The sequence below is a fragment of the Centruroides vittatus genome, unplaced genomic scaffold (assembly GCF_030686945.1).
Source record: "Centruroides vittatus isolate TY-2023 unplaced genomic scaffold, ASM3068694v2 contig_3320, whole genome shotgun sequence".
Classification (NCBI taxonomy): domain Eukaryota; kingdom Metazoa; phylum Arthropoda; class Arachnida; order Scorpiones; family Buthidae; genus Centruroides; species Centruroides vittatus.
In genome coordinates this window covers 1-13,569 of record NW_027122131.1, presented here as the reverse complement: position 1 = coordinate 13,569, position 13,569 = coordinate 1, and the positions used below count along the sequence as shown (strand labels likewise).

The window sequence follows — 13,569 nt, the reverse complement described above, 5'->3', positions numbered from 1 at the left end:
AAACAACCTGAAGCAGCTGAAGCAATCTATGAGCATGCAAAAAGAAAAAAAGAAACTCTTGAAGAAGAGCACAGTTTAAAAATAAAATTTTTGACTGAAGAACACAACATGAAAATGCAATTGATGAAAGCTCAGCTGAAAGTTCAAGAAAAAATATTACAAATCTTAGAGAATAACCCATCTAGTTTATGTCTTCAATTAACAAATTTATAATGTACTTTTCTGCAAAATATATATATATATATATAGTGTAAAAAGTGTTAAACTGTTTTTAATTTTTAATATAAAATTTTCTATGAAGTATTTGTGACCTATAGTTTCTTTTTAAAATAACAACACAGTAATAACAATAAAACTTATTTAGGAATATTTTATTACTTAACTTTTATAGAGAATTACTTGTTTCAAAAAGTAACTTGTTTTCATTATTATTTGTTTAAATAAAATAAAATTGTTTATAAAATTTAAAAAATAAAATTTTCTTCAAATTGCAGCATCTTTATGCATATTTATATTTAATATATTTATTATCACTAATCCTTCTTCAGCATAAAAGAGTTTCTTGAGTAACAAAAATATCTTTTATTTCAAAAAAGAAATTTATTTGGATAATCAAAATTTGATGTATAACAATATTGAAAGTTTTGATATTTTTTACTTATATTGATTTGGCTAACTCTTAAGCAAAATTTTTGGCCCTGAAAAGGGCCTTTTAATAATAATGTCTGAAATATTTGCATAATCTTTTAAGATTATGCAAACATTTCAGAAGTTAAATGCTAAAGAAATCTGCTATTAATGCATTTCTCTTTGCAAATCCAGCTGCATTCTGACTTCTGACAACAGGCACTGGAACATCTTCATTCATGGAAATATCATCAGATTCTGTTGGAACTGTCATATTTCCATGTGAAATTGCAATGTTATGAAGCACTGCAGTGGCAACTATGACAGCCATAGCATTTTGAAGGTTGCAACGTAACCCTACCGATAAGCAGGGAAAACGTCGTTTCCACAAACCATACTGCCGTTCCACTGTGTTCCGTGCTTTTATGTGGCATCTGTTATACCTTTCAAAGAAAAAATAATTGATATTAATTTTGAAATATCACTTAAAACTATATTATGCATTAAATATATTTTAATAATATATATCATAAACTTTAATAATTACCTTTTTTTCTTGATCACTTTGTGGATTTAATATTGGTGTTAACAGATAGGCCTTGCATCCATATCCACTGTCACCAAGAAGATGATATTTCGACGGAATGTCTCCTGCTTGAAACATAGCACACAGATGACTATTGGCAAATATAGTGCTATCATGAGAACTACCTGGCCATCTGGCTACTATATTCCTGATTTTCAGTTGGCTATCTGAAACTGTCTGAACATTAATAGAAAAATATCCTTTTCTATTTCGAAATAATTCGGCAGTTTCTCCTCCCGGTGACTGAATTGGAATGTGGGTGCAGTCAATGGCTCCGTACACACATGGAAAACCACTCAAATGAAAAAAGTCTTGACTTATCTGAAAATATAAATATATACTTGATCTATTATTTTTATATTTTATTACAGTTCATACTTTGAAAAGTAATGTATTAATTAAATGAATAAAGACTATATAATTTAAATTAATGATTCTAATATAGAAACTTGTAAAAAAAAACAATATAAAATTATTTTATTACTATAGTTTCGAAAGATAAAGGGATATTAGGCCTACTTACTTGCGTTCTTTCAGATTCTGTTTTTGGCAACTGAATATAATCTGCTGACATTTGTGCAATTAAAAAACTCACTCTATTAATCGCTCTGCAAGCAGATGATTGACTTAAGTCATTTAAATCGCCTACGACCAACTGAAATGTTCCCGTGGCATAAAAACGTAGAGCCAACAACAGTTGTTCCATCGGCGACATCGCATAATTTCTCGATGATGTAGAAACTAAATTGTCACCAATTCGTTCTACTACGTTTCTTACGCTCTCTTTTGGCAAACGATATCGACATAGAAAGTCGTAATCGTCCAATTGTTCGAAGTCATTTCTTCTTGGAGAAATAATCCGTCGACTTCTTCGTACCATACGGTCTATATAATCAAGATACTTCAGATTTTCTAGCATCTCGGCTTCGTCCTCGTCGAATGTCGCCATTTTCCCCTGAAATAGATCGCTTTGCGCAGGCGTCAAACCTAGAGTTATCGTCTACTCGCCGATTTTCTAGAGTTAGAGTTAGAGTTAGGGTTATTGTATTTGACTCGAGATTCGGAGTTGGTGAATACCAATTTACCAATAACTCGAGAGTTAACCCTAACTCTAACTCTAACTCGCGTTGGTGAATACGGGGGTGAGAGTTGTACAAGAGCTGAGAATAGACGTGAGTCAGCCTGAGCTGGAGGGGGTCTATCTATGTCAGATAACAGGTATGGAAGGAGACATGTGCTACTCCCTTGGGAGTTGAGACATGGATCTAATCTTTTATATTTTAAAAACAATTTTGTACTATATTATAAATAATTTTGTTGTTTTATTTATTACTGTAATCCATGTGTCAACTTCCGTATGTCTCTTTCCATTCCCTTCATTTAATAGGCGCTGACTTGTGTGTCCTCTTACGTTGAGTGGATTATATCAGGTAACCAAAAAAGTTCTGTCGTTTTTTGTGAAACTACAAAGTTTAAAGAATGTTACACGCAATACACAGTAGATGACACTAAAATTCCAGCAATATGTTAATCAAGATTTAATGCTGACTCATCTTATATAAAGAGAAGCGGAAAGGTTATCTCTTAATATTATAAAAATTGACCGGAAGATGAGTACTCCAAACTCTACAATTCGTGCTTGTATGTTGTATGAGTTTAAACTTGGAACAAATGCTGTGCAAACGGCTCAAAAAATATGCCAGGCTTTCGGACAAGGTTCTGTCAGCACTCTCACCACCCAAAGTTGGTTTAGAAAATTTTCTTCCGGCGATGAGTCGCTTAAAGATGCGCCACGAGAAGAGCGGCCGTATGTCATTAATGATGATGAATTATAGGCTGCAATCGAAGAAGATTCTGCTCAAACTTGTCAGATGTTAGCACGAAGGTTCTCCATAAATGATGAAACTGTCCGTTTACATTTGCATAGTATCGGAAAAGTTTACAAGCTCAGCAAATGGAGCCTCATCAATTGACACCTGCCAATATTGTGCGTATGATGGACTGCAAATGGAATTGTTCACTATGAACTTATACCATCTGACCAGACTATTAGTGCTAACGTCTACAGTGACCAACTCCGTCGAGCTCACTAATCACTTTTGAAAAAACAGCCATCTTTAGTGAACCGTAAAGGCATTCTTTTCCTCCACGATAATGCTATAGGCCTCATGTCGCGCATGTGACCTCTGACACAATTCAGACCCTTGGATGGAAACTTCTTTTGCACCCTCCTTAGTCCCCTGACATTAGCCCTTCTGACTATCACCTATTTTTAAGCCTAGATAATCATCTGTGAAATCGACAGTTCAGAAATAGAGAGGTTATGGAAATGGAGTTAGAGAAGTTTTTCAAGTCTAAAGATCGTGACTTTTATAAAAATGGAATTTATAAGCTTGTTTCCCGTTGGGAAAAGGTTATAGAATGTGAGGGTGGTTATTTTCATGAATAAATTGTGTTATTTCCTATACATTTTTATGTTTGTTTTCTTTCAACAAAAAACGACAGAACTTTTTTGGTTACCCGATAGTTATTCTAGACTGGTGAAGATAATCAGAAAACTAGGACAAATTCGTTGATCAAGTACAAACCCGCAGGTACGTGTCCAGGGCGAGGTGCCTATGGTGCTCATAGTTGCTAACCATCAGCGTTTTGTACGTGTGTTCAGTCAGTGGACAGGCCGCTTTTCTCTTTTGTCAGCGTTTTTAAACAATTTGATATTATCACATAAGTACTTTATTTAACGAGCCTAATACCAATATATATGATAAAGACATTGCATGTACATTATTACGCGAATCACAAAGAGATTCGTTCAATTGGAAAAGAACCAAGATTGGTATTTTTATATATGTATATTGGTATAGATACTTTTTATAATTATTTTGAATATATCAAGGTACATTGTTAAACAATTTTTAAAATATTTATATTTTGTTGAAATCAAATAAAAAAAAATTTGAATCAATTTTGAGTACGATTAATGACAATTCTATTCTGATAAATTACAGCGTAACTTAAAAATAGTCATCAGAAATAACAGCCAAGAAAGCCATTTTGCCACATCAATCGAATTCGAGTCTTCATCGGATAATTCTTCACTCTCTTTGGATTCTTTGTACTTTTTTTCCTCTTGTAGATTTTCTTCTTTTTTCCTTTCCATTGTAAAATCATCTTCTTGACCGCAATCATTATTTCTTGGTCGTTTCTCATCCTCGTTTATGGTCTCCAGTTTCAAACGTGCCAATTCTTTTTTTTCTTTACGATATCTTTGTCTGTCCTCTTCGGCCATTTTTAAATATTTTGCCTTTTCTTCTTTCTTTAAACAATTCCATTTCTCTCCTACTCGTTTAGCGATTTCAGAAGTTTTACATTGAGGATTTTCCTTTCTTTCGTCCGCGTGGATATCTTTGTAATAATAAATGAAAGAGAAGGGACTTTTACTCAGAAGATGTATCTTAGACTGACGTTTTAAATACAGTAGTGAACTGAAAATCGGAATCAATTGGGGACTGGGGTCGTTCAGATTAGGGATTTGTTCCGATTACGGTTTATGAACGAAAAAATATATTAACCTTTCCGATGTTCAAATTTTTCTTCGTTGCGTGTCGCTTCGTGTTGAATTTTCGTCGATTTTAAGCCTAACGAAAATTTTTATAATAATAATCGAGGCTATCGTATCGTTAAAAATTATTTCTTTATCTTGTACAAACAAAATAAATATATTGAAGAATATAAAAACATGAAAATTATACTTTAGAAGTAAATTTAGTATCAAAAACGTTCGATTCAGCACACACAGTCCGACTGAAAATCGTGCCGATTACCGGCGATTCTGATTACCGGGGTGCCGATTTACGAGTCTCTACTGTATCTTGATATCTTGATCATGGAAGCTGGAAGTGACCGCTTCTCACTCCAATATCTCTCTCTATCGGTCTTTGATTTATTTTCGCAATTTTCTTTTACTTCCCGCCCCAAAGTTTTCCATTTTTGTCCAAGGATTTTCGCTGCTTCTGTTGTTTTTATTCCCCTTTCCGCTTTGAGTTTAGGAAGATTTTCGAGGTAAAAATAAAGGAAGGAAGATATTGGCTTCTTCGGAAATTTTATTTGTTTTCTGATGTCTTTCAGGAGTTTTGTAGAAACCCTTCTCGACACACGGAAACTGCAATTTCGGTTCTGATTTTGATGGGAACGATTTTGTCTTCCATATTTTATTTTTTTTCTTATCAGTTCTATTTGATTTTCTGTTCCGTGGATTTTTATTTCCACGTTTCTTTGGCTTCATATTTTCGATTTAAAATTAAACAGAAATTCTCTTTACAAAAACAAAGAAACAAACTTGATTCTTCGTAAACAATTATCACGCGTGTATTATTGAGAATAATTGTGACGTTTTAGCATAAAGCAGAAACCATAGGACCAGAAATTATAATCGTAAAAATGATTGATATATACATTCATAGGTACCATGAGTTTATATCTGAATCACTTTTACGATTAAAATATGTGGAATTTTTTACTCGATCTCAGGAAGGGATAAGTGGATATTTTATGCCCTGTGAAGACACCCATTCTCTAAAATATCTAAAGTCTGGAGCGAAAGAAATTTTGTAATGATCGTTCTCTTATATCAATTCTCTTTCAATAAATGGAAAGATTTTCGAATCAATTTTTAGCAATAATAACTATGAAGAGGTTGGAGATGAGAATTTCTGTTTGGGCACGGAGTAGTCCCTACCCCTATAAATAAATTTTTTATACTAATTACTAATGAAAAAGTAAAATATTTAAGATTACTTTTTAATATTAAAGAAATATTCTTCGTATTTCACTTGTTCAAAACAAGTTTTGGGTCATGCATGCCATGCATTCCAAAAAATTGGTCCTTGTGTTTGACAAAAGAAAGACATGTTGGTGCCAATCCAAAGAAAAAATAACTATCTAGTACAAGCGCAAGTTAGCCGACCCGTAGTTAATAGCACACATACAATATTTTGTATCGCGTATACGGGTGTAGACAGTGGTGATACTCGAAATATTTAACAAAGGGTTCACTAGCAGAAAATTTTTCCCTGACAATCACCAACAAACGAAATGGAAGTTTTGGCTAGAAATAAATACAATACCTTTTTCTTGCGATATATCTAATAATCAGTGGTGTATTTGGAACGTAACGAGCCCTGGGCGAAGACCAGGTAACAATAGTATATTAGTGCTGTCGACTTTTTTTTTTTTTTTTTTAGGCAGAGAAATTTTTTACCCCGAATATCACTGCTGATAATAGGCAGATGTCATCATCTCTCAAAATACAATATCCCATGTTAATAATTTACAACAAATGTCTTCAACTCCAGTATTTTCCCAAAGCTTGGAAATGGGCTGAAATCAAGCCCATACCTAAAGCCCAAACAAGAACTAGTGTAACAGCGAAGGACTTTCGCCCTATATCCCTACTACCAATTTTTGGAAAAATCCTCGATGCCTTAATATGTAAAAGACTGGAATTTAAAATGGAAAAGACAAATTTTCTCCACACCAACCAGCACGGATTCCGTAAAAACAAGAGTACGATTACGGCACTACACCAAATGATCGAGGTGATAAGGAGCGCAAAACAAAACGACAGACATACATTGGCAGTATCGATCGATTTTCAAGGGGCATTCGACCACGCGTGGTGGCCGGCTATCCTCTCGGCACTAAAAGACACAAATTGCCCTAAAAACATCTACGGGGTCTATAAGAGTTTTTTCTTATGGAAAGGAAGGCAAGCATAATGCTCGGCTCCAAAGTCATTACGAGAGATATAGACAGAGGGTGCCCACAGGGCTTTAGGTCTGGGTCAATACTGTGGCTTGCACAATATAATGATATTTACAAACTCCAAGAAAACTCCTTAGTGGACACTACTATCGATATATTAGGATTTGCTGACGATACGATGATACTGATGTCACACGAAAACCAAGAAGTCTTACAGAATCAGATGAACAAACTTCTAAAACTCGTAAACTTGTGGGCAGAAAAGAAAAAACTGATAATCAACCCAGCTAAATGCGCAAGTATACTTTTCCCACGGCATCACCCTCTTAAAAAGAAACCAGCAATTGAACTGCCTGGGCATAGGATTAAACATAACTCAGACATCAAATACTTAGGTCTGAAGATTGACGAGACTTTAACATGGAAATCACACGTCAGCCACATCCACAACAAGGCAGTTACGATGGCCCACTCCCTACGCTGCATCTCCCGGAACACGTGGGGAATAAATTCTAAGACTAGCCAGACAATCTATAAATGTGCAATCGAACCGGCCATTACTTATGGGGCGGAGATCTGGGGAGAAGCCGCCAACAAGCAAAACATTAAGAAACGCCTTAACTCTATCCAACGAATGAGTTTAATATCGATAGCTAAAGCATACAGAACAAGCCCGACGAACGCATTGCAAGTAATTTCAAACATTCTACCACTAGACCTAAAAGTTTTAAAATTATATTGGAAATACCAACTTTTAGGTCAAAGGGCAAACAGCATTCAAACTCCCATTGTCCATACTTCTATGGAGAACTTATAAAAGACATCCAGAACTACGGCCTGGACGCACAGCAAAAGGCTAACATAGTTCACCCTGCTGAACCAAACCCGGAAATTACCGAGGCACCAGCAATAAATGACAAAACGTACAATGTGTTTACTGACGGGTCGAAATCTGCCGAGGGAGTTGGGTGTGCATTAGTTGTTAATAACACTTCCGGAAAATCAATTTACCAAGCCTACTTCAAGCTAGGAATGCAATGCTCAAACAACCAGTGGCGTGCCGTGACATTTGATGATAGGGAAGCTGTGTTTCTGTAAGAAGCCGACTTCCAGGGGCAATCAGTTAATTGCGCGTCAGTAATGGTCTAGGGCAGTGTTTCTCAAACCTTTTGGACCGCGACTCCCCTTCTGCACTTAAAAGTTTCAAAGGATCCCGAAGAATGAGTATGTGTCGAAAAACATTCCGGAGGGAGGGGGTTAAGCTCGTATTTAAATATTTATATTATTTTTATTATTTATATGTGCAATTTAAGTAAAAATTATTTTATATAGTTTTTATTTCTATTATTTCTAAACATGAATCCATAGTAAATTTATAAAAATATTTGAAAAAAATTGATCTGGAATCAATTTTACAGCGGCCCCCCAAATATTTTTACACGACCCCCACTTTGAGTATTACTGCTCTAAACTAATTGCAATTTATATAAATATGTTTATTAAGACAAAACAATAATGGCTTCCCGAATAATTAACGTGCAAATCAACCTGAAGTTTAAAAAAATATATGTATTTTTTATATACTTCTTATATTTTAGTTATACAGTATTAATTTTTAAAAATAGTTCACATGTATAATAAATATATTTAAATATTATTTAGCCTGTAATCTTTAAATTTTTAAGACTCTATTGTTAAAGGAAAAGTATAGTATACAGGGGTACGACACTACTAATTTGAGATGGAGAGCATATATTTTAAATTAAATAAATTAAAAATATATGATTAAAACTTGCAGCCCGGCGTCACAATAAATAATTGCTCGTTAGAATTCACAATTTTTTCATAAAACTCATTTTCCCCCTCCTCAAGCCTAGATAAGCCGTAGGAAAATTTGTATAGGCTACTGTCATAGCAATAACTGTAGCAGAATTATATCACGGAGGACTCGTCAACTTGTTAGTGAATAATTCTATGCTTTCTGCTTCGTAAGTTAAGTCATTTATTTATATATTTTTGTAGCTTTTTGTTTTAAATAACTTTTTTACACCTATCATCTTGTTTCCAGTAAAAATCATGAGTTGTTGTGTTGATAATATCGCAATCACTTAAAAAATCCACCTTTGCAGTTCGTAATATAATTTATATATTCAATAATATGATGTGCATCTATCTTAGTTGATGAATTAAAGAATTCATTAAATATTGAAATATCGAATAAAATAAATTTTTTATTAGCTATATATTACAGCATTGTAGAGTCAGATTTTTCAATTAAATCCTGCTTTTCTCTTTTCTTTTATAGTTTTTTTCTTGAAAGTCACAAAAATATTTAACAGATTACAAGAAGAAAAAAACAATTTCGGGTAGAAATGGTCTCTCACATTTTGGGCGGAGGATGATTTAATATAATAAATAATGTTTTTCGCTGCAGTTGCAATTGACAGATAAGAGCATTAGTCAACGCAAAATTCGATAATATATCCGATGATATAACAACAACAAAAAAGAAATAAGAAATAACAACAAAAATTACAATTAAGACTACAAATATCCATTGTTTATATTATTAATATTTGTTTTAAAATTTTAATTAGTTTGTGTTTATTAATTTTCTGTAATGATATGTTTTTCAATAAAAATAAATGTCATAAATTAATTTTAATTATTAAAAATTAAATAATATATTTTTAAAAAAAGCTTTGCAACACATATGTAATAATATTTCCATAGCCAATATTAAAAATTCAGCAACGAATTGCATAACTTTACAGGTAACATTTAGTGGAGCCATCTGTTTTCGTATTTCATTTAAAAAAAGCTTATATATTTTTTAGTAGTATAAAATGGCAAAAAGCTTAATTTTGAAGGGATTTTATAAAAATAATTGTAAGTGCTAGTAAGGAGTAAAATCGTCATTATATCTGACCTACTGGAGATAGACACGACACCCATTATCTCCTCACCCCCTCGACCTTTAACCACCAAAATTTAATAGCATTAAACTCCCTAATAAACAAACCTCCCTGAAAAATTTCAAAAATGTCCGGCAAAAAACACAGGAGGTATTAATTTTTAAAGTGGGTGACATTAAAGAGGGGGTCTTTAAAGATGTGTGAAGGTGTACCCCTTCCACACATACTAACATTCATATATACAGAAACCCCTCTCAATTTTTTTTTCGCATTTCTGGACGTTTCAAGGTCCCGAGTACAAAAATGCATAAATCTGGGGGGGGATTTTTGACCGATCGCCATATTTTCCCTCTGTTATAATTTACTGTATAGAGCTTATTATAATTTGATTTATCTCAAATGCTTTAATATATTTTTAATACTTCATCTCAGAAAGAAATGTAAGAAAATGGTTTAAAATGATCTTTAAAAATATTTTATTATAAGACCATTCTAAGAAAATAAAATAATCTGTGTATAGTCTATTTATTAATAAAAATATATTTAATTTTATTTTCTAATATAATATATTTTAGTAATATATTAATAATCTTTTTAACATTAAGAATACAAATTTTTAAGTTTTCTAACACGTTTCTATCGAATTATTTGAAAATAACAATTATTAATAAACTGTTATTTTGATATTGTTTGCTGTCACTTCCATACTTGGAAGAATCGAAAAATGACCAATAGGAAGGGCAGAAACAAAAATAAAGACCAAAGTTAATATCGGGAAGACCGAAAGACGACAAGCGTTTATTAATTAAATGTCCAGTTGGCTCCAAGAGAACTTGTCGTTTAGCTGATAATGACAAATTTATGGAAGAAATTCCAAAGAGAGAGGATACGAATCATAAAAAAATTTCTTCAGGCTAAAAAGAAACGAGCAATAGTTTACAAATTGGACAAGTGTTCTCAGATATCAATCTTACTAGTGTTACGAGAATATTGTGAATGTTACCAAGAAAACCTTTATAAATAACAAAAAAAAAAACCTTTATAAACCTTTATAACAACAATAACCTTTATAAATAACAAACCTTTATAAATAATGACGATGGTATTCAAAACTAGAGGATGATCGCCGAGAAAATCGCAAAATTCAATTCCAATTATGAATTTATTCTTCATTTTCTTTACATAAAGTAATATTCCAAAGAACAAGAGTTTACCTCCTCAAATAAAGGACCTACCAGTGGCCGAGTGGATAAAAACACTGATCTGCGCCTGGCCACGTCGAGTTTTTCTGGTTTTCTTCACGTTATTAACACCTAAATAGGGCCCAGTTTTACATAAAAGTCCTCTCGTGAGGCATTTCTTCCTCGGCAGATCGCCCATGTGTCTCGTTGCCGTAACTAAAACTAAACCCTAAACAAAGTCCCCTCGACAGTTAAATTTCCAAATAGATTTGAATAACGTTTAAAGGCAAACTGCACGAGTATAACAGAAAAATATTATTTTTTGTTAATATTTGCATCCTTTCACGTACCATCTTAGGTTCCTTCGATGGCAAAATTTTCTCCAACCTTTCCTGTAAATTAAATGAATTGTAAACAAAAATACGATAATTATTTAAAATTATTTGTAACGAGAGAATTTTAAATACCAAGCATAAAAATATCTCCATCTGAAAATTAACTTGGCGCATTTCATATCGTCTTTAATATTATCGTCCACGAGTTCTAATATTAAAATAATAAATAATATATAGCATTTACGATAAATATTTATAATAGGAAATTTTTGCATCTTACTCGAGCAACGTATATTGCAGAAGTTATAAGGTCCGGGAGGTGCGCACCAACATTTATCATTAATCTAAATGAAGAAGAATTTTTTAAAAAATAGGAAGAAGCGATGAATTAAATATTTAAAAAATTCAAATAAAATACCTGGAAGATACCATAATCAATGCTTCCGTCTCTTTTTCTGTTTTTGATCCGGGTATTGAAACCGCTTTCGTGGTATATCATACAGATCCCTGTACAACGATATTAAAGAAATTACAAAAATACTTTCTAGTAATTAGAAAATTCATCCATTCGAATTGTGAATGTAGCTACTCTTATATAATTATAGACTCACAATCGGGTATATCTCTCCTAGGAAATCCATTTTTAACTAATATCGATGCCATCTGACATCTTCTAAACATTTTTCCTTCTGAAACAGAAGTCAACAAAAGTACAAAGATGGCGAATGTAGCAAACTGTAAAATCATGTCGTACTATCAACAATACGTTCTCATCTATTACAAGGAATATTAAAATGCGATATTTATATCGTCGTTTTCTATTATTGCAATTTCCCCTATCATATAATATTGTATCATCGTGTACCGGTGCAAGAAGAAAAGGTGGAAATACCTCTCATTACGTATTTATGATATGCATCAATGATTTCGATATAATAATTCGAAATAAATCATATGAAAAGATTTCGATATGTAATTCCATTGCCTATAAATTAGTTGACTTTTCTTAAGAAAATAAAAATATTAACAACAATTATTTTGTTTTCTATTTATATAATAGAAAATAAAATAATTCTATTGTATAATATACCTTAATTAAAATGCAAGAAGAGCTTCAGATAGCTGATGTCCTCGTAAATTTATAATATTTTCAAAATTTAATGTTACAGAAATTGTGCAAAATCTTGGACAATTCCAAGATTTTGCACAATTTCTTGACAATTATAAATTTATATCAAATGACAATACATAAAAATACAACTGTATTCAATAGAATACGTTAAAAAAATCCAGCAACGAGTTACGTAACTTTCTCAGCTGTTATGAGATTTTATTTTAAAAAATAACTTTTATACTATTAATTAATCATAATAAAATATAACAAATAAAATTGTGTATGGCGCCATCTATTATGAGATTGTGTTATAAAATTATTTTTTCATTTTATTAATTATTATAAAATGCAAAAGGCTTAATTTTGATGGTAGAGATGAGATTTGTAAAAATTTGTAAATGCTAATAACCAGTAAAATTTTCATTAAATCCGACCCCACTGTGAATAGATATGATACATAACCCCCTCTATTTCCCTACCCTCTCGACCTTTAATCTCCAAAATTTAATAGCATCAATCCCCCTAATAAACAAACCTCCCAGCAAAATTTCAGAAATTTTCAACAAAAAGCACAGGAATTATTAAGCTTCAAAGAGGGTAGAAAAAATCGTGCCGCGCGCGCGCACAAACATCCGTACTTACAGAAAAAACCTCCCAAATTTTTTAGCGTTTCTCGGCGTTTCAAGGTCCCCCGAGTCCAAAAATGTAAAAACCTTGGGGAGGGGTCATTTGTTGACCGATCGCCCTGTTATGTAGGCCTATAACAGCCGGAAAAGTAAAAAGAAGGCATAAAATCTTTCTTCTGCTGTTCATAAAATTTCGTCGAATGCAGCGCCTTTCTCATAAAAAATAATTCCCATTCTTATTCAAATTTTACAAGAATTGACTTTAATAAATATGATAATTTTTAACTCAAAGCAGAATTTTTTTTTTTTTTTTTTTTTTTTCACTAAAACACAACTCATTAACTAGAGTTCCACTGTATGTTAATATTTTCCCAGTTCCAAAACAATAGTTTAATTCAAAATTTGCTTGTTATAATTATTAT

The 13,569-nt window shown here is 32.4% G+C and overlaps 2 protein-coding genes across 2 annotated transcripts; both read right to left on the bottom strand.

Annotated features, from left to right (window-relative positions):
- Positions 1–1,032: 1,032 nt before the first annotated feature.
- Positions 1,033–2,351, bottom strand: LOC136973944 (putative nuclease HARBI1). The gene is made up of 3 exons (XM_067268716.1): positions 1,737–2,351; positions 1,175–1,534; positions 1,033–1,070 (listed from the first exon to the last, which is right to left on the bottom strand). Exons 1-3 carry the CDS (start codon positions 2,160–2,162, stop codon positions 1,065–1,067), a joined length of 792 nt encoding a protein of 263 aa, XP_067124817.1. The 5' UTR covers positions 2,163–2,351; the 3' UTR covers positions 1,033–1,064.
- Positions 2,352–11,034: 8,683 nt separating this feature from the next.
- On the bottom strand, positions 11,035–12,181 carry LOC136973943 (lysozyme c-1-like). The gene is made up of 5 exons (XM_067268715.1): positions 12,019–12,181; positions 11,826–11,914; positions 11,688–11,751; positions 11,540–11,615; positions 11,035–11,464 (listed from the first exon to the last, which is right to left on the bottom strand). Exons 1-5 carry the CDS (start codon positions 12,152–12,154, stop codon positions 11,398–11,400), a joined length of 432 nt encoding a protein of 143 aa, XP_067124816.1. The 5' UTR covers positions 12,155–12,181; the 3' UTR covers positions 11,035–11,397.
- Between the last annotated feature and the right edge of the window lie 1,388 nt (positions 12,182–13,569).